Here is a 24584-nt window from a genome sequence, read left to right as displayed (position 1 = left end):
ACAGTGTTGATCTATTGTGATTTGTTCTGACCTATAAGTCTGCCCTTTAAATCACAAGCTATTTGGTATCCAAATTTAATTAAATATTCTCCTAATTTCGAGAATTGCTAGACAAGTTCATCCTCTCCTCTAAACGGATTGATCAGAATTGCCATAATATTTTTGATTTCAACATTTTTAAAAACTCCTTTTAATTTTTGGATGTCCCAAGAGTAAGAAGCAGTATCTAACAATTAGGATACCTAACGTATTGATAGCTCCAGTTCACTATAGAGATTGGAGAGAAAGTTATTGGGATTTAATTTTCCTACTTGCATAAGATAGAGTTCTAATTATTGATATTCTACGAATCCATTTTTCTAGGACTTATCAAGCCCATAATATACTTTGCCATGTCCAAAATATACTTTGCCATGTCCAAAATAGTCTAGAATCTTGTATAGCTTGCATAAAATTAAGGAAAATATCTTTTTTTAATAGTTTATTACTCAATTTTAAAAAATATATCAAAACTTTCTTAATATTTTAAAATATTTATTAATTAATTTTTTTATTAATTTTACTCATTAAATATTTTATTATTTAATTTTTATAATTTAAAAAAATTTATTAATTAAATCTTTTAAATTTATAAAATACTCTATTAATTATTCTTTTATATCAATGGTGTTTTAGATGTTTGTTTTGCAATACTTCCCCTTTAAAATTAATTAAAAAGTTAATTAATAAATTTTTTAAAATATTAAAAAATATTAATATATTCTTCAAAATTAATAGATGATATTTTTTGTAATAGTACTTATAATTAAAGAAATAAAGGGGTGTTTGGTTTAGTAATTGAATACAATTGATAGTTAATAGATATTAAACAATTAAATATCAGCTTTAATATAAAAGTTATTCCCAATCAGGTGGTAGTTGTTTTAACTTTAAATTTTATTTAAATCATATGGTAATTTTACAATTTATTAATTATAATTTTTTAAAATTAAATTTTTATATTAATAAATTATTTAAAATTACAATACAAAATATATAAATTAAAAATATTATAAATAATAATTAAATAATTATAATATTCATTATTATATGATAAAGTTTATACATAGAATAAAAAATAATTATATTTTAATTATTATATTTATTGTATAATAAATTAATTTTTTATATTTATTTCATTAATATAATAAATATTAATATTATACAAATAATTATATTAGTTATAATATTTTTTTTCTTTTTGTACAATAAAAATGCACATATGTATAAAATAAAATAAATTATTTTATTACCAATACTGTTATATATATTATATATTATATAACAAAGAGTAAATTATATTTTAATCTCTAAATTTTAATGTAATTAATAAATCGATCTTTGTTATATATTAATTAAAAATATTATAATATTTTTAATATAATTAATAAATCGATCTTTGTTATATTAATTAAAAATAAATCTCTAAATTTTATTTAAATCATATGGTAATTTTACAATTTATTAATTATAATTTTTTAAAATTAAAATTTTTATATTAATAAATTATTTAAAATTACAATACAAAATATATAAATTAAAAATATTATAAATAATAATTAAATAATTATAATATTCATTATTATATGATAAAATTTATACATAGAATAAAAAGTAATTATATTTTAAAATTATATTTTAATTATTATATATATTGTATAATAAATTAATTTTTTATGTTTATTTCATTAATATAATAAATATTAATATTATACAAATAATTATATTAATTATAATATTTTTTTTCTTTTTGCATAATAAAAATGCACATATATATAAAATAAAGAAAAATTATTTTATTACCAATCCTGCAATATATATATTATATAATAAAGAGTAAATTATATTTTAATCTCTAAATTTTAATATAATTAATAAATCAATCTTTATTTTTTAAAATAAAACACTTAAATCTCTATATAATCATTTGATCGAAAGATCATTTTATCCATAATTTTGTTAATCAATTGTATAAATAAAAATAAATATTTTAAATATCTATTATTTTCAATTTAGATAAAAATTTTATATTATATAAATTATATTTTGATTTTTAAATTTTAGATCAATTGACGGATCAATTTTTATATTTTTAAAAATAAATCCTTAAATATCTCTATATTTAAACTCTTTAAAATTATAATCTTTTCATCTATTACAGATATTAGTTCAAAACTGGTACGTTGTCAAATTTTTTCTAAAAGTATAATTTTTTTCTATAATACTTTTTATAAAAGTTTACAACTCATTTAAAAGTTATTTGTACTACTTAAAAACTAGTAGGTGGTTAAATTTTTTTAAAAAATACAATTTCCTACTATAATACTTTTTATAAAAGTTTACAACTCATTCTCTTTATAAAAATTTACAACTCATTTCTTTCTATAAAAATTTACAACTCATTTCTTTCTACTTAACTAGTAAGGTGGTGCATGAGTTGGTGCCAAAATTAAAATGCTTAAGGTCACTATCTCTAGCTGGTTATGAGATTAAGGAGTTGCCAAATTCTATTGGTGACTTAAAGCACTTACGCTACCTTAACCTATCTGATAATCCAATCCAAGGATTGCCTGAATCAGTGGATAAACTCTTCAACTTACAGACATTAAAGTTGTGTGATTGTGATGAGCTTATTGAGTTACCTAAAGGCATATGCAATTTACTCAACTTGCAGCATCTTGACATTATTGGCACAAGGAAATTGAAAGAGATGCCACCACATATTGGTAATTTGACTAGTCTCTGCGTGTTGACCAAATTTATCGTGGGGAAAAGCAATGGTCGGATCACAGAGCTAAAGAAACTTTGTGATCTTCGAGGGCAGCTTCATATTACAAGTTTAGAGAATGTGGAAGTAGCAGATATTCGAGATGCGGGTTTTGTCAATTTGAAGGATAAGCCTGGTATCACTAAGTTGCACTTGGAATGGGCTGAAGCGGATGAACGTTTCGATGATTTGAGAAACCCAAGTCATGAAGAACAAGTTCTCAACTCAATTCAGCCATATCAAAGTCTGTCAAGCCTATCAATTACATCATTTGGTGGTAGGAAATTCCCATCATGGCTGGGTGAGCCTTCATTCTCTGGCATGGTGCAGGTGCAGCTATGGAAGTGTCGCCAAATGACATCATTGCCACCACTTGGACGATTAAAGTCATTAAAAAAGTTGAGCATAGGAGATATGAGAGGAGTGAATCTTTGGAGTCTATGCCGGAAGGAATTGTGTGTCCTAGTAATTACAGTGGCGAGACGTCTCATCTCGAGAAATTGTATATCTCTGAGTGTGAATCCCTCAGATGCTCTTCAAATGGAAAGTTTCCATATTTCCATATTCCCTTAAGACTCTTCGAATTCACAACTGGACGCCACAATTTTTAAACTCGCTATATTGTGGGCTTTCTCATCTTACAGAATTACACATAGAGAAGTGTCCTCAACTAGAATCGTTTCCAGGGAAGGAATTGCCTCTCCCTTCTCTTATCTCTTTAACAATAGCTCACTGTGAAGGATTCAGGTCTCTATCCAATCATATGCAAGATTTTCAGAGTCTCCAAAAGTTAGAAATATGGAACTGTCATCAATTAGTGTTGTTCCCAGAGATGAGATTGCCCATCCCCAAGCTTGTGTCATTTCAAATTTCCCGGTGCAAAAATTTGAGGTCTCTACCCAATCAGATGCAAAACCTCACTTCCCTTCAATCTATAGTTATATCACTATGTGAAGGTATGGAGTCCTTTGGAGAAGGTTGTTTACCCCGTAACCTAACTTCCCTTCATATTTGGGATTGCTTGAATCTGAAACAGCCAATGCTAGAGTGGGGACTGCACAGGCTCACCTCTCTCAGAAAATTGGGTATTGGCAGAAAGAAGTCAAGTGGATATATTATTTCCTTCCCAGATGATGACGGCTTTCTGCTTCCCACTTCTCTTACTCACCTCGTCATTGCTGGATTCAATAATCTAAAATCCATATCCATGGGTATCCAAAAGCTCACCTCTCTTGAAAAATTAGAAATTTTGATGTGCCCAAAACTGCACTCCTTCCCAGCTGAGGGCTTCCCTGCTACACTTGAATGCCTATGTATTGACAACTGCCGTCTGCTTCGGGATCGTTGCTTAAAAGAAAAAGGGGGAGACTACTGGCCTATCATTTCACATATCCCCCGCGTTGTTATACGCAATTAAACAAGACTTCACAGTACTCCAACAAATGTGAGGATTGCTTTCAATTCATTTCAGTTGTTTTCTAATATCATAACAATTTTTAAGTTTTTGGGGAATTTTTCATTTATTGTTCTCTAAACTCCTCTGTTGTTCAACTTTTTTCCTTTTGTTTAAATTTTCCATTATACGAATTGTCGTTCTGTATGATTTGTGATAAAACTATTGTCAACTCTTACAGTTTCCTGGAAACTTACTGATATCGGATAACATAATCTAACCATCAATGTTCTTGTAATCGTGACAGGTATTGAAAGCTGTGGCTTCCTAGCTCTTCTATTGAAATGCAATAAATGGGTTCCAATGGGCTGTCTTGAAACTTATGCTAAATGCTGATTTCAGTTTGTCTTCAACAGGAAAATGGTAGAAAGTGAGCTCAGAACTTCTGCAGATTTGGATGGAATTCACTGAGCAGATCCCGGCTATGTTTTATGAACAGATTGTAAGCTTTGAATCTCAAAAGCTCAGAATGCATCCTCATCTCTGCTCTTACGAAGAGTGACTTGCTGTTATTTCTGGATTTTGTACTCTCCACCTCTGGACATTCTGTATTTTTTGCCTTTCTTCTTTTCATTTTCACAATTAATTCTCCCATTATATTTTTCTTTTCTTTTCTCTTTGCAAACATAAGTATTTTTAATTTAATATTGATTCACAATCTAAATTATTTTTAATTATCTACAAATTTCTCTTCAATTGCTTGTAACAGTACAATAAAATTATATTAGTTTTCAGAAGCATGCATTCAAAATTATAGGTTTAAATTGATATTTTAAAGGATTAAAGATAGTGTTATGTTGATTGAATGCAGAATTTACAAAAAGAAAATAAAGGGTGAATACAAGTCGAGCTCGATTATGGTATTTAATTTTTTAGTCGAGTTCGAACTAAATATTAGAATTCGAGTTGATTTCGAGCTCAAACTTATAAAATTTTTTAACAAAACTCAATTTGTCTCGATTCGATTACAATACTATATAACACTCTATATTTAAAGATGTTAGGTCACAGTTCGGAGCAGGACTAATTCCACCTATCTTACTAGCCTAAAGCGCTCTATATTAGAGGATGTCGTGAGCTTGTGTCATTGGTAGATGGAGAGGAAGGCCCTTTGCCTTGCAACCTTTGAAGTTTTGGAAATAGATTTGTGTCCAAATCTAACGGAGTTGCCAAGTGGACTGAAAGAACTCAAATCTCTCAAAGATTTGAAAATAAGCCAATGTAGGAGTTTAGTCTCCTTTCCCATAGGGGGTTTGCCGCACGTATGGAAAACTGTGGATCTTTGGAGTCTTTGCCGGAGGGAATTGTGTGTCACAGTAATTACAGTAGTGAGATGTCTCATCTCGAGGAATTGCATATCTTTGGATGTGGATCCCTCAATTCTTCTTCAAATGGAAAGTTTCCTGATTCCCTCACGCGCTATATTATGGGCTTTCTCATCTTACAGATTTACAAACATGGAATTGTCGTCAATTAGAATCCTTTCCTGGTAAGGACTCGCCCATCCCTTCTATTGTTTTGTTTCTTTAAAAATCACAGACTGTGAAGGATTGAGGTCTCTATCCAATCACATGCAGAACTTCCAGAGTCTCCAAATGTTAGAAATATGGAACTGTCATCAATTAGAGTTGTTCCCAGAGATGGGATTGCCCAACCCCAAGTTTTTGTCATTTCAAATTTCCCGGTGCAAAAATTTGAGGTCTCTACTCAATCAGATGCAAAGCCTCATTTCCCTTCAATCTATCTCTGTGTCAGATTGTTGAGGTATAGAGGGGGTTTTGTGGATTTAGGTTCAAAATAAAAAAAATTTGGCAGATTAAAAACTAAATATCTATGGATTTGAATTTGATATGTGCGGTAAAAATGATTCCAACAGCCTTTTCGGTCGCGTTTTATAAAAATGCTAAGATTTTCTTTTTAAAAAAAATAATATTTTAGTAGTGCCATACTATTATTTATTTTATTTTTTTATCTTTTTAAAATTATGGTATAGCACCGTTGAACAGTTTTATTTTTTTAATTATTAATATATTATAATAATATATTTATATTATATTAATTTAATAATAATATTATTATTATATTTATATAATAATAAATATTTTTTATAATTTTAATATATTAATATTTTAATAGATTTTATTATTAATATTTAAATAAAAAATAAAAATAATTTAATAATATCGTATATATTTATTTAATAATAAAATTTTTTATTATTTTAATAAATTAATACAGTAATATTAATATTCTACTGAGTGTAAGCTTGTAATCTCAAAAGCTATCATATTGGAAGTCCAAATGTGTAAAGAATATAATACAGCATCGTTTCCATTGTTTTATTTGCTGCGTTTTGTAACTTTATTTTGTGTTTTATTTATTTATTTTCTGTTAAGCTCTAATAATGTGTTTAAGATTTTATTTATTTATTTTCTGTTAAGCTCTAATCACGTGTTTAGGGTTATCTTTCTCATACATATAATTCTCTTAGTTCTCAAGAACATAATGAAAGAAACAGTTGGTTTTGTATAAAGTGTAATATTAAATATATATTTAATAAAATAAACTAATTTTTCCTTTTTAAATTGATTTAAATTAAAATTGATTTAAAAAATAAAAAAAATGTGAAAAGTTCCATTCACCTTATAAAATTGAAAAATCAAAATAATGACTGTAATATGTGTAACATTACATATTTTTTATAAAAAATAAAATAAAAAAGATTTTTTCCTTTTAAATTAATTTTTATAAAAACTTATTAAAAACAAAAAAAATTACTAAAATTTTAAATCTATTTATTTTTTTTTAAATTATAACATATCTCATGTAAAATAAAAATAATCTTTATTCTTATAATATATAATTTATAAATATACCATTTGTCTAATTTAGCATTATAAAAATTTTTTAGTGCAATTAAAATTGAAAGGCAAAAACTAAATAGAAAGACAAATTTAATTAAAATATATTTAAACTCCAGATAAATTGATATTTTAGTTTATTAAAAAAGACAATTTTTTTATTAATTTTTTAATTATATTTATATTAAAAATATTAAATTTTATTAAATATTAAAAAATATTTTGGCGGGACACCAATAGAGCATCAGAGAAGCCTTGCATTTCCCTTTTTTTTCTTTCCTTTCTCCTTCCAATGCTATGTGTTTACAAACTCTTCCCTTGAATCTTGAGATTTCATAGTTTCTTTCTGCTCTCACAACTCACTCTTTGCCATGGAAATTGCGACTGCTGTTGGAGGCTCTATCCTCTCTGTTTGCTTCCAGGGGCTTTTCGACAGGTTGAGTTCCATTGACTTAAAGAAATACGTAGGCCAAGGTCAAGTCTTGGCTCAACTCAAGAAGTGGGAAAAGATGCTCCAGCGAATTTATGTGGTGCTTGAAGATGCAGAGGAGAAGCAGACGGCAGACCAATCGGTGGAGATCTGGCTAAGCGATCTCAGAGACTTGGCTCACGACCTCGAGGATATAATGGATGAACTTGCCACGGAGGTTCAACGACGCAAGTTGGAAGACAAGCCTGTTCGTCCAAATGATAAGGTGCACAAGCTTCTCTCTGCTATGTGTGGTGGGGCGAATCTAAATTTAAATACTATTAAGTTCAATGCTGAGATGGTTGCCAAAATAGAGGAAACTAGTGCTAGATTAGATGAGATCATAAAGCAGAAAGATGAACTCCATTTAGCTGAGTCTAATAGGAGGGTCAGCCATGTGACAGAAAGACCACCCTCAACCTCTTTGGTTAACGAAGCAAAGGTTTATGGTAGGGAGGAAGATAAGAAGGCGATGTTGAAATTGTTGAATGCTGAGACAAGTGATGCCCAGGTGTCGGTGATTTCCATAGTTGGAATGGGAGGCCTTGGCAAGACAACTCTAGCTCAGCTAGTCTACAATGATCCCATGTTGGAGTTTGATTTGAAAGCCTGGGTGTCTGTTGGTGAAGATTTTGATGTTTTCAGGGTCACGAAAACAGTTCTTCATCAATTGGGAGATGGTGGTGGTGACAATGATTTAAATTTGCTTCAGGTAAAATTGAAGCAAAATTTGTCTTGGAAGAAGTTTTTAGTTGTCCTAGATGATGTTTGGACCCAGAACTATGAGCAATGGACTCTGTTTTGGGGTCCTTTTGAAGCAGGGGCAGCTCAAAGCAGAGTTATCGTCACAACTCGAAGTCAAGATGTTTCATTAATGATGGGTGCCACTCAAGCATATTCTCTTAAGAAGCTCTCACACAATGAATGTATGTCTGTGTTTGCCCAGCATGCTCTGGGAGCAAATAATTTTGACGACCATTTGGAGCTAAAAGAAATAGGTGAGGAGATTGTCAAAAGATGTGGAGGATTACCTTTGGCAGCAAAAGCTCTTGGAGGCATCTTAAAGGGTAAACCAAATCCTGATTTGTGGAAGGAAGTGTTGAGCAGTGAGATGTGGGAATTACCAGACAATAGGAACAATATCCTTCCAGCCTTGAAGTTGAGCTATCTTCATCTTCCACCTCAGTTAAAGCGATGTTTCTCTTATTGTGCAATACTACCAAAGGATCGCGAGTTTGATAGGAATGAATTGGTTTTGCTGTGGATGGCTGAGGGTTTCTTGTATGACAAGAAGAAAATGAAGGATAGTGAAGGTTTGGGTCAAAATTATTTTGATGATTTATTATCAAGATCGTTTTTTCAACAATCAAACGATAATAAATCGAAATATATAATGCATGACCTAATTGTTGATTTAGCTTGCTTTGTTAGCAGAGAAGTATGTTTGCATATGGTTGGTAAGTTGCAGAATGCAAAATCATATGCAAAGATTAGACATTCTTCATTTATTCCTCATTTTATGAACACTTTTCAAAGATTTCAAAGCTTCTATGAAATGAAGAACTTGCGGACATTGTTATCCTGGAGTCGTTATGTGGGGAGATTACTTTAATCAAAGGGTTGCCTGAATCAGTGGATAAACTCTTAAACTTACAGACATTAAAGTTGCATCATTGTTATGAGCTTATTGAGTTACCTAAAGGCATATGCAATTTACTCAACTTGCAGCATCTTGACATTATTGGCACAAGGAAATTGAAAGAGATGCCACCACATATTGGTAATTTGACTAGTCTCTGCGTGTTAACCAAATTTATCGTGGGGAAAAGCAATGGACGGATCACAGAGCTGAAGAAACTTTGTGATCTGCGGGGGCAGCTTCATATTACAAGTTTAGAGAATGTGGAAGTTGAAGATATTCGAGATGCGGGTTTTGCCAATTTGAAGGATAAGCCTGGTATCACCGAGTTACACTTGAAATGGACTGATGAATTTTCTTATGATTTGAGAAACCCAAGTCATGAAGAACAAGTTCTCAACTCAATGCAGCCACATCATAGTCTGTCAAGCCTATCAATTACATCATTTAGTGGTAGGAAATTCCCATCGTGGCTAGGTGAGCCTTCATTCTCTAGCATGGTGCAGGTGGAGCTAAGCAACTGTCATCAAATTACTTCACTGCCACCACTCGGACGATTAAAGTCATTAAAAAAGTTGAGCATAAAAGGTTCAAGTAGAGTAAAAGAAGTGGGTGTTGAGTTTTATGAGGATGATTCATGTTTTTCTTGTTTGGAAATGCTAGAGATTGTTAATATGGGTAAGTGGGAGCAGTGGGCTTGGTCAAATGGTCTCAGTGAAGATTCTGTGGTAAAATTTCCTAAGCTGCATGAACTTCGACTACATAATTGTCCCAAGTTGGTTGGAAAATTGCCCAACTTCCTTCCTTCCCTGGAAAAACTTGTTATTAATAATTGCCCGCTTTTGGTTGAATTACCAAAAGTTCTCCCATCACTTACAGCACTCTCTATTAGAAGATGTCGAGGGGCAATTCTCAAGAGTTTGATTAATGCCACCTCTCTTACTAGTTTAAAGCATTTGCAAATTATAGAATGTCTTGAGCTTGCATCATTGGTAGATGGAGAAGAAGAGCTATTGCCATGCAGTCTTGAAGTTTTGGAGGTAGATATGTGTCCAAATCTGAAGTTGTTGCCAAGTGGACTGAAAGACCTCAAATGTCTCAAAGATTTGAGAATAAGCCAATGTAGAAGTTTAGTCTCCTTCCCAGCAGGGGGTTTGCCGCACAACTTGATATGTCTTAGTCTGCAAAACTGTGGAGCTTTGGAGTATCTTCCGGAGGGGATTGTGTCTCACAGTAAATACAGCAGCGACACGTCTCATCTCGAGAAGTTGCGTATCTCTGGATGTAAATCTCTGGGTTCCTCTTCAAATGGAAAGTTTCCTGATTTCCTGAAGACCTTGGAAATCCACAACTGGACGACACAATTATTGAACTCGCTATATTATGGGCTTTCTCATCTTACAGATTTGCAAATATGGAACTGTCCTCAATTAGAATCCTTTCCTGGGAAGGAATTGCCCATCCCTTCTCTTATCTCTTTAAAAATCGCTGGCTGTGAAGGATTGAGGTCTCTATCCAATCACATGCAGGACCTCCAGAGTCTGCAACAGTTAGAAATAGGCAACTGTCCTCGATTAGAGTTGTTCCCAGAGATGGGATTGCGCAATCCCAAGCTTGTCTCTTTCGAAATTCATCGGTGCAAAAATTTGAAGTCTCTGCCCAATCAGATGCAAAGCCTCACTTCCCTCCAATCTATAAATATGTCAGATTGTGGAGCAGCTATAGAGTGCTCAATAGAATGTTTACCTCCAAACCTAACTATGCTTTCCATGGGTGCATGCTTGAATCTGAAACAGCCAATGCTAGAGTGGGGACTCCACAGGCTCACCTCTCTCAGAAAATTGGGCATTGGCAGCATGAAGTCAAGTGGAGATATTATTTCCTTCCCAGATGATGACGGCTTTCTGCTTCCCACTTCTCTTACCCACCTCTTCATTGCTGGATTCAAGAATCTAAAATCCATATCCATGGGTATCCAAAAGCTCACCTCTCTTGAAAAATTAGAAATTTGGAGGTGCCCAAAACTGCAGTCCTTCCCAGCTGAGGGCTTCCCAGCTACACTTGAATGCCTATGTATTGACAACTGCCCTCTGCTTCGGGATCGTTGCTTAAAAGAAAAAGGGGGAGACTACTGGCCTATCATTTCTCATATCCCCGCGTTGTTATACGCAATTAAACAAGACTTCACAGTAGTCCAACAAATGTGAGGATTGTTTTCAATTCATTTCAGTTGTTTTCTAATATCATAACAATTTTTAAGTTTTTGGGGAATTTTTCATTTTTAGTTCTCTAAGCTCCTCTGTTGTTCAACTTTTTTCTTTTTGTTTAAATTTTCCATTATACGAATTGTCGTTCTGTATGATTTGTGATAAAACTATTGTCAACTCTTACAGTTTCCTGGAAACTTACTGATATCGGATAAAATAATCTAACCATCAATGTATGATTTATTTAATTGCTGATAACAGTATAGTGTTAAAATTCTAGGATAATTAAAGTATTTTATATTTTATTTAAAACAAATAAACTTAAAAATAAGAATAAATATAAAATATGACTCATCTCCAAGGAAACTTTATGTAATAGCGGAGAAAATAACCTATACACTAATTTCCTCCCAAAACTTCCACTAGTCAATGAAGTCATTATACAAGAAAATTTTTTATTTTCTTAACCCAAATGCATCTTCAACTGTTGGCCAATTTAGGCAATATGATGGATACAATAGGCTTCTCCAAATGCTGATAAGGAGATGTTAGTGCTAGAATGACAATTTGATACACATTTGTAATCAATAAGAAGATCTTCACAGTTCAATAATATAAAGAACAAAAATCTTTTGTTTTCAGATTTACGTAAAAAAATAAATTAATAATAATAAACTCATTTCTACTTCAGGATATTCATTGCCAGCAGCTATATTTTTTGAATATCTATTTTTTAAAAGCAATAATCTTCCATCGGCAACTTTGATAACCGAGGAACTTTACACTCCTCCATCCACCAAATCTTTCAAAATCGAAAAGAGAATGGAGCAAAACAGACCAAAAATATATTGTAAAATAGGAATAAATACAAAATAAGACTTATCTCTAAGAAAACATTATGTAATGGCAGAGAAAGGACCTCTTGCACTAATTTCTTTTAATTAAAAGAAGTCTTTCATTAATTTTTTTTATTTTGTTAATTCATTAATAAATAATAACATAATAAAAAACATAATTAATTTTATAATTATTAATAATAATAGCACTAGACCTTGGCCTCCCATTTTCGCCTCCTAGTTTCTCAGATCATTCACAAAAGTTATAACTGTGTTTGCAAACTCTTTCTTTCCATCTTCAGAGTTCGTAGCTTCTTTCTTCTCTTACAACTCATTCTTTGCTATGGAATTTGCGGTAGCTGCTGCTGGCTCTATCCTTTCTGTTTGCTTTCAGGGGCTTCTCGACAGGTTGAACTCCATTGACTTGAGGAAATACGTAGGCCAAGGTCAAGTCTTGGCTCAACTCATGAAGTGGGAAAAGATTCTCAAAAGAATTTATGCGGTGCTTGAAGATGCAGACGAGAAGCAGACGGCAAATAGATTGGTGGAGATCTGGTTATGCGATCTCAGAGACCTGGCTTACGACCTGGAGGATATCATTGATGAACTTGCCACGGAGGTTCAGCAACGCAAGTTGGAAGAGGAACCTGTTCATCCGAAGAATAAGGTACACGAGTTTTTCTGTGTTATGTGTGGTGGGGGAAATCTAAATCTAAATACTATTAAGTTCAATGTTGAGATGGTTGCCAAAATAGTGGAAACTAGTGCTAGATTAGATGAGATCATAAAGCAGAAAGATGAACTCCGTTTAGCAGAATATACTACGAGAAGGGTGAGCCATGTGACAGAAAGACCACCCGCAACCTCTTTGGTTAATGAAGCAAAGGTTTATGGTAGGGAGGAAGATAAGAAGGCGATGTTGAAATTGTTGAATGCTGAGACAAGTGATGCCCAGGTATCTGTGATCTCCATAGTTGGGATGGGAGGCCTTGGCAAGACAACTCTAGCTCAGCTAGTCTACAATGATCCCATGTTGGAGTTTGATTTAAAAGCCTGGGTGTCTGTTGGTGAAGATTTTGATGTTTCCAGGGTCACAAAAACATTTCTTCTTCAACTGGGTGATGGTGGTGATGATAAAGATTTAAATGTGCTTCAGGTAAAATTGAAGCAAAAGTTGTCTGGAAATAAGTTTTTAGTTGTCCTAGATGATGTGTGGACCCAGAACTATGAGGAATGGACTCTGTTTTGGGGTCCTTTTGAAGCAGGGGCTCCTCAAAGCAGAGTTATCGTCACGACTCGAAGTCAGGATGTTTCATTAATGATGGGTACGACTCAAGCATATGCTCTTAAGAAGCTGTCACACAATGAATGCATGTCTGTGTTTGCCCAGCATGCTTTGGGAGCAAATAATTTTGACGCGCACTTGGAGCTGAAACAAATGGGTGAGGAGATTGTCAAAAGATGTGGAGGATTACCTTTAGCAGCAAAAGCTCTTGGAGGCATCTTAAAGGGTAAACCAAATCCTGATTTGTGGAAGGAAGTGTTGAGCAGTGAGATGTGGGAATTACCAGACAATAGGAGCAATATCCTTCCAGCCTTGAAGTTGAGCTATTTTCATCTTCCACCTCATTTAAAGCGATGTTTCTCTTATTGCGCAATATTACCAAAGGATCGCGAGTTTGATAGGAATGAATTGGTTTTGCTGTGGATGGCTGAGGGTTTCTTGTATGACCAGAAGAAAATGAAAGATAGTGAAGGTTTGGGTCATAAATATTTTGATGATTTATTATCAAGATCATTTTTTCAACAATCAAATGATAATAAATCAAAATATATAATGCATGACCTAATTGTTGATTTAGCTTGCTTTGTTAGCAGAGAAATATGTTTGCATATGGTTGGTAAGTTGGAGAATGCAAAATCATTTGCAAAGATTAGACATTCTTCATTTATTCCTCATTTTATGAACACTTTTCAAAGATTTCAAAGCTTCTGTGAAATGAAGAATTTGCGCACATTTTTATCCGTGCGGGAGGATCGGATTAGATGCCACATTACTAGTAAGGTGGTGCATGAGTTGGTGCCAAAATTAAAATGCTTAAGGTCACTATCTCTAGCTGGTTATGAGATTGAGGAGTTGCCAAATTCTTTTGGTGAATTAAAGCACTTACGCTACCTTAACCTATCTGATACTCCAATCCAAGGATTGCCTGAATCAGTGGATAAACTCTTCAACTTACAGACATTAAAGTTGCGTGATTGTGATGAGCTTATTGATTTACCTAAAGGCATATGTAATTTACTCAACTTGCAGCATCTTGACATTATTGGCACAAGGAAATTGAAAGAGATGCCGCCACATATTGGTAATTTGACTAGTCTCTGCGTGTTGACCAAATTTATCGTGGGGAAAAGCAATGGTCGGATCACGGAGCTAAAGAAACTTTGTGATCTTCGAGGGAAGCTTCATATTACAAGTTTAGAGAATGTGGAAGTGGCAGATATTCGAGATGCGGGTTTTGTCAATTTGAAGGATAAGCCTGGTATCACTGAGTTGCACTTGGAATGGGCTGAAGCGGATGAACGTTTTGATGATTTGAGAAACCCAAGTCATGAAGAACAAGTTCTCAACTCAATTCAGCCATATCAAAGTCTGTCAAGCCTATCAATTACATCATTTGGTGGTAGGAAATTCCCATCATGGCTGGGTGAGCCTTCATTCTCTGGCATGGTGCAGGTGCAGCTACGGAAGTGTCGCCAAATGACATCATTGCCACCACTTGGACGATTAAAGTCGTTAAAAAAGTTGAGCATAGGAGATATGAGAGGAGTGAAAGAAGTGGGTGTTGAGTTTTATGAGGATGATTCATGTTTTTCTTGTTTGGAAGAACTAGAGATTAGAAGTATGGGTGAGTGGGAGCTGTGGGCTTGGTCTAATGGTCTGGATGAAGATTCTGTGCCAAAATTTCCTAAGCTGCATCAACTCCAAATACGAAATTGTCCCAAGTTGGTTGGGAAATTGCCCACCTTCCTTCCTTCACTGGAAAAACTTTTTATCGTTGATTGCCCGCTTTTGGTTGAATTACCAAAAGTTCTCCCATCACTTACAGCACTCTCTATTAGAAGATGTCAAGAGGCAATTCTCAGGAGTGTGACTAATGCCACCTGTCTTACTAGTCTAAAGTATTTGGAAATCGCGTTATGTGATGAGCTTGTGTCGTTGGTAGATGGAGAGCCAGGGCTTTTGCCTTGCAATCTTGAAGTTTTGAACATATATGAGTGTCCAAATCTGAAGGAGTTGCCAAGTGAACTGAAAGACCTCAAATCTCTCAAATATTTGACTATAAGGCGATGTAGAAGTTTAGTCTCCTTCCCAACAGGGGGTTTGCCGCACAACATGATACGTCTTCGTATTACGAGCTGTGAATCATTGGAGTCTATGCCGGAAGGAATTGTGTGTCCTAGTGATTACAGTGGCGAGACGTCTCAGCTCGAGAAATTGTATATCTCTGGATGTGAATCCCTGAGATGCTCTTCAAATGGAAAGTTTCCATATTCCCTTAAGACTCTTCGAATTCACAACTGGACGCCACAATTTTTAAACTCGCTATACTGTGGGCTTTCTCATCTTACAGAATTACACATAGAGAAGTGTCCTCAATTAGAGTCGTTTCCAGGGAAGGAATTGCCTCTCCCTTCTCTTATCTCTTTAACAATAGCTCACTGTGAAGGATTGAGGTCTCTATCCAATCATATGCAAGACTTTCAGAGTCTCCAACAGTTAGAAATAGGGGGCTGTCATCAATTAGAGTTGTTCCCAGAGATGGGATTGCCCAACCCCAAGCTTGTGTCATTTCAAATTTCCTGGTGCAAAAATTTGAGGTCTCTACCCAATCAGATGCAAAACCTCACTTCCCTTCAATCTATAGATATATCAGTATGTGAAGGTATGGAGTCCTTAGGAGAAGGTTGTTTACCCCCTAACCTAACTTCCCTTCATATTCGAGAGTGCTTGAATATGAAACAGCCAATGCTAGAGTGGGGACTCCACAGACTCGTCTCTCTTAGAAGTTTGGTTCTGAACGTGGAGTCAACTGGAGATTTTATTTCCTTTCCAGATGACGACGGCTTTCTGCTTCCCACTTCTCTTACCCACCTATGCATTATTGGATTCAAGAATCTAAAATCCATATCCATGCGTATCCAAAAGCTCACCTCTCTTGAAAAATTATCAATTTGGTGGTGCCCAAAACTGCAGTCCTTCCCAGCTGAGGGCCTTCCTGCTACACTTGAATGCCTAGAAATTCACAGCTGCCCTCTGCTGCGGGACCGTTGCTTAAAAGATAAAGGTGGAGACTACTGGCCTATCATTTCTGATATCCCCTGTGTTGATGTATAAAATTAAAGATGACTTTGCAGCACTCCAACAATCAGGTAAATATTCCTGTAGTACTTATTCTGAAATAATGCAGCATTATACAGATGTGAGCATCTTTTTTTCAATTCAGTTGACCTTTCAATTATTTCAAATACTCATATTTAATTGGATTCTGAATTCATGGATTTTTTTAGCACGATTGAATTGAATTCTATTACTTTATTTTCTCTTAAACAAGATGTTAATGGCAGAGGAACAAATTGGGTGTTCTGATCAACTTATCCGTTATTCAATTTGTGACCATCCATGTTATTGCTATACATGATCAGGAAATTTCAGCTTCATGGGAACAAAAAGGAATCTAGGTGCTCCCTTTCAGGTACTGAAACTTATTGAATTATGTCTGTCGCAGTGAAATGGTAGAAACTAAGCTCAACAACTCTGCAGATTTTGGTGGGATGCACTGATGATGATCATGAAAGTTGGAAAATGTTAAGATTACTAATCTGTCTTGGATCAGGAAATTTGAGACTCTAAACTCCTTGTGTAATAGTCTATCCTCAAGTTTTTTAACTTAATATTTTGGGTCTTAGGATCGGAGTGCAATGGAGAGAATTGATTTGGTTTAGTTTAGACCTAACTTGTTAAGTTTTTGCATGGTAGAATTTTGAGTTAAAAAATATAAAAATTTAAGCCAAGTCAATTAACCAATTTTCTTTCAGTTTAAAATAAAACTAATTATAACTGATTTAGTTAAAATTGAATTAATTTAAGTTTGTCATTGTTTTTCTTTTGCTTTCCACCCCTTTAGGTTTGGTAGGTAATGGTATGGGGAGAAATTGTTCACACTATAGCAGGAGTTACAGTGAGGTTTCCTCGAGAACTGGTTGTGGTGTCTTCTATTTTTTATTTATGTTTCTTTTTTGATTTATCTAGTATCATATATTTTATGCCCATACCGTCCTTGGTTGATATCGCTGATGGTAATAGTCGGTATATATTGGTGCTGCAGTCTGGACAGACTCTTAATCACTGCTCCATCAATTTTTTAATGGTGGAATTATAATATTATTTCAAACTAATAATTAAATTTAATGATTACTACAGAAAATTGAATTTCATAATGAGGATAAAATAAAAATTTATCATGACTAATTTATTAAATTATAATTTATTTTAATTACGTCTAATTGAATAAATCATGAAATTTCTTTTTTTTTTTAAAAATGTTGTTTTATTAAGTTGATCTCAAACTCATAGGGCCTCAAAATCGATTCAAGCATAATGGTTTTCTCTTAGGGTTTAAGCTTCGAGAATAAATAAAGGGGTCATGTTTGCTCCAAATAGGAAAGGGTGGCTATGACACGCATTATAATATTCTATAATTCTCAAGATAATCTTTATTGATAGTTCTACTAGGACATTTCATGGTTGATGTCCGACCTGACTCAACTCGTTAATGCTTCCATGACTCGACGAGTCTAGACATTGCAGCACGCGAAGATCCACCCTCACTCAGTGCTGCCTTTGCTGCGTTTTTCATAGCAATGGTTCGCTCCCTAACCGACTTACCTGAATCCGACTGCATCAACTCATTAACTCGCTTCTCCACCTCCAACCCAGTTACAAACCCCTTCTCGTCTTCCTTCATGGGCAAAGCAATTTTCATTTCTTCAACCAACATCAACCTATTGAACTTTTGCTCTGCGTATAGAGGCCAAGCCACCATCGGAACTCCAGCACTCACTGCTTCAAGCACCGAGTTCCATCCACAGTGAGTCACAAACCCGCCTACCGACTTATGATTCAATACTGCCACCTGGGGAGCCCATGATTTCACCACCAATCCCTTCTCCTTGGTGCGATCCAAAAAACCATCAGGAAGCAATGAGTTCAAATCTGGTTCTGGCAGAGCTGAGATGTCTAAACTTTGGCTATCAGAAGGTGGATTACGCACTACCCACAAGAATCTTTGGCCGCTTCTCTCCAACCCACTAGCTATTTCTCTCAGTTGTTCCATTGAGAACAGCCCCAAGCTTCCAAAACACAGAAAGATAACACTTTGACTTAGTTGCGACTCAAGCCAATTTAAACACTCGGTGTCACCATCTGTTTGATTGTTGGTCGCAATGAGTGGGCCAGTACAATAGACAGGTGGTGTTGTACTATCAGGTATGCAGAGTCCATCTGATATTGCCTTGAGAGCTCTGGCTTCCAGCACTGCAAAGGTGTTCACTATAACTCCTGCTGATTTTGGAAAGCAGTAGGCCATGTCTAGAAAATATTCGTAGGCTTTATTGTTGCGATCACTTGCTGCCGATGAAAAATTGGAGGAAGATATTGGTGGGAGACCCGGCAAATTAAGAAAGGTGTTCATGTCTTTGAAACTTTTGGTGGTGGTCTGATGAAGGGTCGGAAAATACATGGAAGCAGCAAGACACCCAGCACCAGAAGTGAAGAAGAAATAGCCGGGGATGTTAAGTTGAGAGGCAATGGATAGAGAAAAAAAGCAGAAGAAATCCATAATGAAGGCTTTAATTTTGTGGGTTTTGGAGATGGAGAGAAGGGCTTGGTGGACATGAGGATTGCTGAGACGGAGGACTTCAAAGATGAGAGTTTCATAGTGTGTGTTGGTGGAGGAGGGGAGGGTAATGGTGGGAAGACGGTGGAAGGAGATTGAGGGAGTGGTGGCAGCGACATCAGCAATATAGGAGGCAGTGGAGCCTGCACTGTAAGGGGCGGAGACAATGAGTATGTGAATGGAAAGAGAAGGTTGGAAGGTAAGAATGAGCTTGCCAAGCTCTACCATAGATATGAAGTGGCCTATGGCCGGTGATGGAAACATAACCACCGCATCAACCATAGCTGGGCTCTCCATCTGCTCGATCGATGAAACGAAACGATGCTTTGTGTAAACCAGGTTGTGGATAAGTTATGGATAGAGATGGGAGATGGAACACTGACGTAGTCCCTCGACGGGCTGGCTGAAAGGAGATAGAGAAAATTTGCAGGTGGATGATGGGGGTTCTGATAGATCTAATTGCATGATTAATTTTTGGAGAAATTTTATAATTCAAATTACATTTTTTTGTGTGCTTTCTTAGTATTAAATTATTATTATTTTTTAATTTTTAGACTCTTAAATTTTTATTGTATAGGCCGCACCTGTTACATACAAAAGAATTTAATTATCTAAAAATTATCTTATGGAGCCATAAATAGGTAATTAAAACCGATAATTAAATTAGTGAATTTTCTTTTCTAAAAAAAATAATTATTTTTATATAAATGCTTCACTTTTACTTATTTATTTATTGAATCATTATGAACATCTTATACTTTAACCCAATAATTTTTATTATTTTTTCTGTTCTAGTGATCCTACGACGAGTCTGTGGTTTCCGTTGAGGGCTAAATTTACTGAAAAAGAGACACGTGGAAGGGGACATGACAGACTCTGGCAAACGGCAATTGCTTGTATCCTTCAGTCCATTGTTGTCTACTCTTTGGAATTTTGCCCTTATCCTTTTTGTTTTTCAAGGAAAGTAGGATTAAAATAATAATGATAATAAAGGGCAAACGGCAATTGCTTTTATCCTTCAGTCCATTGTTGTCAAATCTTTGGAATTTTGCTCTTATCCTTTTTGTTTTTCAAGGAAATTAGGATTAAAATAATAATAATAATAAAGGGTTACAAATCGCTACTAAATTTTGGGATTCCTATAAAATTATTATTTTTATCAATAAAATAATAGTTAATAATAATTTAAAATTTAGATTTACTATGAGGTAAAATATGAGAGAAAGTAATAAAGTGAGGTAAAATATATTTCATGTGAGGAGAGAAACTATTTTTAAAATGATTTTTTAAATTAAAATTAAAAATTTATATGATTGAAATTGAATTTCAGGGATGGCAATGAAATACCTACTAAAATTTAAAGATGATAGGTAAAAATTACCAAAAATGTGGGACCTTATTGGCGTATGAAATTGTAATTTAATTTTGGGTGTTAACACAAAAGCCAACAGTAATTGCGAGCGTGTGAGTTTGCTCTAAATGGAATAGTGGACATGCTTTTGTTTCTTTTCAAAATTTTAGGTCCTGTGTTACTCTTGTCTTATTACAAAGCCATCCCAACTTTTTTTTCCTTTTCCAAAAACCCATCCCAACTTAGTTTTAAGTCCAAATGAATTCCTGTACTCAATCTAAGCTTAAAATGATATAAAATAAGACCAAATGAAAGAAAATGGGACAAAAGAAAATCAAGAGGACATGAGAGAAGGGAAGCAAATGAGTGGAAACACAACAACAGTTTACAAAGATATTATCAGTAATGGGGGCATGAATTAGTGCAAGCCACCTCTGTGCTCCTTTCACAGGCCACACCGCGCGACCACTTGAAGATCAATCACATTTTGATATGATAAGTCAAGCTCAACAGAAATATGATGGATCTGTAGAAAATCTGGACCAGTTTGGACAATCCAACGTAAGAGGAACCACCCTCACTCACTGCATCCTTTCATAGCAATTGTTATCGAGTTACCTGGTTCTGACTCCAACTCATTAACTCGCTTCTCCACCTCTGACGCATTTGCTAACCCATTCTTGGACTCATCTATTGGCAAAGCAATTTTCATTTCTTCTACAATTACCACCCTGTTGATCATTTGCTCTGCGTACAGTGGCCACGCTACCATTGGAACACCAGCACACACAGCTTCAAGCACTCAGTTCCACCCACACTCAGTTACAAAACCCACTCACCGAGATATGATTCAATACTGCTACTTGGGGAGACCATATCTTCTCATAAGAACCTTTTATAGCTATTTCTCTTAATTGTTCCTTTGAGAATAGCCCCAGCTTCCAAAGCATGCACAGAAAGATAACACTTTGACTCGGCAGCCATTTTTGGTCACTATTAATGGGCCAATAGAGTAAACAGGTGGGGCAGTGCTATTGGGTGCCCAGAGACCGTCTGATATTGCCTTGAGAGCTCTTGCCTCTTGAAATTCAAAGGTCTTCATAATAATTCCTCGTGATTTTAGAAAGCAGGAAGCCATGTCCAGACCGTATCCATAGGCTTTATCCTTGCGATCAATCAGTGGCAAAGGCATGTCGGAGGAAAATATCAGTGGTAAACCTGGCACGTGAAGAAAGGAGTTGATATCTTTGAACCTTTTGGTAGTGTTTTGATGAAGGGTCGGAAGATGCATGAACATAGCAATACAACCAGCACCAGAAGTAAAGAAGAAGTAGCCAGGGATGTTAAGTTGGGAGGCAATGGAAAGAGAAGCAAAACAGAAGAAGTAGCCAGGAAAGTCCATAATGAATGCGTTAATTTTGTGGGTTTTGGACATGGAGGGAAGCGCTTGGTGGACATGAGGATTGGTGAAAAGGATGACCTCCAAAGTGAGAGTTTCATGGCTGTGTGAAGATGGTGGTTGAAAGGAGGGTCTTTATGGGAAGATGGTGGAAGTAGATTGAGGGAATGGTGGCAGCGACATCAGCAGCAATACCTGTTACCCCTCTAATTTTAGCACTTGGATTTAAAATGAGCTTGAGTTTCTAATACTATTAATCTTCTTATTTGTTTTTTCATCATGCAATGGAATTAATTAATCTTTCTTCAAAAAAGGATGAAAGACCGTGAGGAAAAATAAAGGGTTAAATTTTCAATTTGACAACAAAGACTCAATCTCAGTTTCTCCTAATTTTCAATTTAAAATTAAATAGAATTGAATTCCTGAAGATGTTCTTCTTAGTTCATCACCCCCTTTCAACCTATTTCAATTAATTACAAGAATTTAAAATTTTCCAAAAATATAACTCTAGACATACAAAACATAAAGGCTGAACTTTTTGGTCCTTTTTTTAGATTTTATTTATAGATATTTATTATTTGAATATGTTTATATAAATAATTAATTTAAAATATATTTTACAGTAATATTTATAAATTTTTTTTACATATTTTTATTTAAAAATTTAAATTTTAATATTTATTAAAAATATTAAACTTTTTAAATGAAAAATTTTAATAAATTTTTTTTATATAAATTATTAATATAAAAATATAAAATTAAATAAATTTAAATTTTATTCAAATAATAATAATTGAATTTAGAATAAATTCGAATAGTTTAAATTAGTTGAAAATAGTTTAAATTTAAATAATTTAAATAAATTTTTTATTAAAATATTAATAATATAAATTAAATTTAAATCGAGATGATTTAAGTTTTGTAGCTACACCAACAGGTTATATCTCTAATAGAGATAAACACAAGTTGATCATTGAGAGTCGTCAGGTTAAGCATTGATCCGTTGCACTATCAGTAGTATTCTTCGTCACTATCAATGACTGAGACGCATACGGTAAACCAGAGGTGTGGTGTGCAGAGTCCATCTGAAATTGCCTTGATAGCACTCGGCTCGAGCATTTCAAAGGTGTCCACAATAATCCCCGCTGATTTATGGTGGGAAGGTGAGGGAAATGGAATGAGAGAATGGTGGCAGCAGACATTAGCAACGCGAGAAGCAGCCACTCTACCGCGGTGAGTAGCAGAGATAATGAGTATGTGAATGTAAATGAAAGCTCGGTGGCATGTATGAACTTGGTAAGCTCTAGCGTGGACACCAAGTGGTCAATGTTTGGTGACGCAAATATATATTTGCGTCACCATTGGCCACTTGGTGTTTATATGCATGCAGAGGACAGATGGGTTGGTGGAATATTTACGTGGAGGTAAACTATGCACGTCTATTAGGAATTAATTTTATGTTTATTCACCTGAAATAATATTATAAAAATTAATTATTATTCATATAAATTAATTATGGCATGATTATAAAAAAAAAAGGTATTTTTCTAAAGATGATACGGTGAACTTACTTTTAATATTATAAGAAAAATCATTGGCTTTAATTTCTTTAATTTAAAATCCAGCAAAGAGTAGATTCAACACACATACAAAGAGATTTCTTTAATATTTATGCAAATTTTATTACTATTTTTAAATCTTATTTATCGGTCCCTTCTCACTATAATTTAATAATAAATTTTCTCAATTAAAAAAATCATAAAGATAAATAAATAAAACACTAATTTTTCTAAAATATTGTACTATGAATAAGTATTAAAACAGCTGAAGTTGATCAAATAAGACTTTCTAAGTGTTATGCCTTCCCAGATGATGACGGCTGTCTGCTTCCCACTTCTCTTACCCACCTCTTCATTGCTGGATTCAAGAATCTAAAATCCATATCCATGGGTATCCAAAAGCTCATCTCTCTTGAAAAATTAGAAATTTGGAGGTGCCCAAAACTGCAGTCCTTCCCAGCTGAGGGCTTCCCAGCTACACTTGAATGCCTATGTATTGACAACTGCCCTCTGCTTCGGGATCGTTGCTTAAAAGAAAAAGGGGGAGACTACTGGCCTATCATTTCTCATATCCCCCGCGTTGTTATACGCAATTAAACAAGACTTCACAGTACTCCAACAAATGTGAGGATTGTTTTTCAATTCATTTCAGTTGTTTTCTAATATCATAACAATTGTTTAGTTTCTGGGGAATTTTTCATTTTTAGTTCTCTAAACTCCTCTGTTGTTCAACTTTTTTCTTTTTGTTTAAATTTTCCATTATACGAATTGTCGTTCTGTATGATTTGTGATAAAACTATTGTCAACTCTTACTGTTTCCTGGAAATTTACTGATATCGGATAAAATAATCTAACCATCAATATTCTTGTAATAGTGACAGGTATTCAAAGCTGTGGCTTCCTAGCTCTCCTATTGAAATGCAATGAATGGGTTCCAATGGGCTGTCTTGAAACTTATGCTAAATGCTGATTTCAGTTTGTCATCAACAGGAAAATGGTAGAAAGTGAGCTCAGAACTTCTGCAGATTTGGATGGAATTGATCCC

General features: G+C 34.3%; 4 protein-coding genes and 1 pseudogene across 5 annotated transcripts in view; 3 read left to right on the top strand and 2 right to left on the bottom strand.

Annotated features, from left to right (window-relative positions):
* The window catches only part of LOC110608164 (putative disease resistance protein At3g14460), a 45524-nt gene extending 33873 nt beyond the window's left edge, over positions 1 to 11651 (top strand). The window contains exons 3-4 of one of the 2 annotated variants that reach the window (XM_043961159.1): positions 2465 to 3233; positions 9832 to 11651. In XM_043961159.1, coding sequence (XP_043817094.1) covers positions 2465 to 3233; positions 9832 to 11435 — 2373 coding nt within the window. In that variant the 3' untranslated portion in view covers positions 11436 to 11651. Of the gene's footprint in view, positions 1 to 2464; positions 3234 to 3256; positions 4041 to 9831 lie in introns of those variants that run through there. The other variant, XM_043961161.1, reaches the window with a different exon arrangement.
* LOC122724923 (putative disease resistance RPP13-like protein 1) overlaps positions 1 to 16771 on the top strand; it is a 52488-nt gene extending 35717 nt beyond the window's left edge. The window contains exon 3 of the mRNA XM_043961166.1: positions 12576 to 16771. Within this exon, the coding sequence (XP_043817101.1) occupies positions 12615 to 16670 (4056 nt within the window). The 5' untranslated portion in view covers positions 12576 to 12614 and the 3' untranslated portion in view covers positions 16671 to 16771. The remainder of the gene's footprint in view (positions 1 to 12575) is intronic.
* Positions 7439 to 9331, top strand: LOC122724924 (putative disease resistance RPP13-like protein 1). Its single transcript, XM_043961167.1, has one exon. It carries the CDS (start codon positions 7492 to 7494, stop codon positions 9199 to 9201), a length of 1710 nt encoding a protein of 569 aa, XP_043817102.1. The 5' UTR covers positions 7439 to 7491; the 3' UTR covers positions 9202 to 9331.
* A 1238-nt stretch (positions 16772 to 18009) lies between the features above and the next one.
* LOC122724925 (UDP-glycosyltransferase 88A1-like) lies at positions 18010 to 19672 on the bottom strand. The gene has a single exon (XM_043961168.1). The coding sequence runs from the start codon at positions 19525 to 19527 to the stop codon at positions 18106 to 18108; it is 1422 nt and encodes a 473-aa protein (XP_043817103.1). The 5' UTR covers positions 19528 to 19672; the 3' UTR covers positions 18010 to 18105.
* Positions 19673 to 21061: 1389 nt separating this feature from the next.
* On the bottom strand, positions 21062 to 23182 carry LOC122724847 (annotated as a pseudogene).
* Between the last annotated feature and the right edge of the window lie 1402 nt (positions 23183 to 24584).

This window comes from Manihot esculenta, chromosome 10, assembly GCF_001659605.2.
Source record: "Manihot esculenta cultivar AM560-2 chromosome 10, M.esculenta_v8, whole genome shotgun sequence".
Classification (NCBI taxonomy): domain Eukaryota; kingdom Viridiplantae; phylum Streptophyta; class Magnoliopsida; order Malpighiales; family Euphorbiaceae; genus Manihot; species Manihot esculenta.
This window is presented reverse-complemented; position numbering and strand designations above follow the sequence as displayed.

What these genes read in the sequence shown, in the direction of transcription:
- LOC122724924 (XM_043961167.1), top strand. Translation starts at nt 7,492, where the DNA reads ATGGAAATTGCGACTGCTGTTGGAGGCTCTATCCTCTCTGTTTGCTTC.
- LOC122724925 (XM_043961168.1), bottom strand. Translation starts at nt 19,527, where the DNA reads ATGGAGAGCCCAGCTATGGTTGATGCGGTGGTTATGTTTCCATCACCG.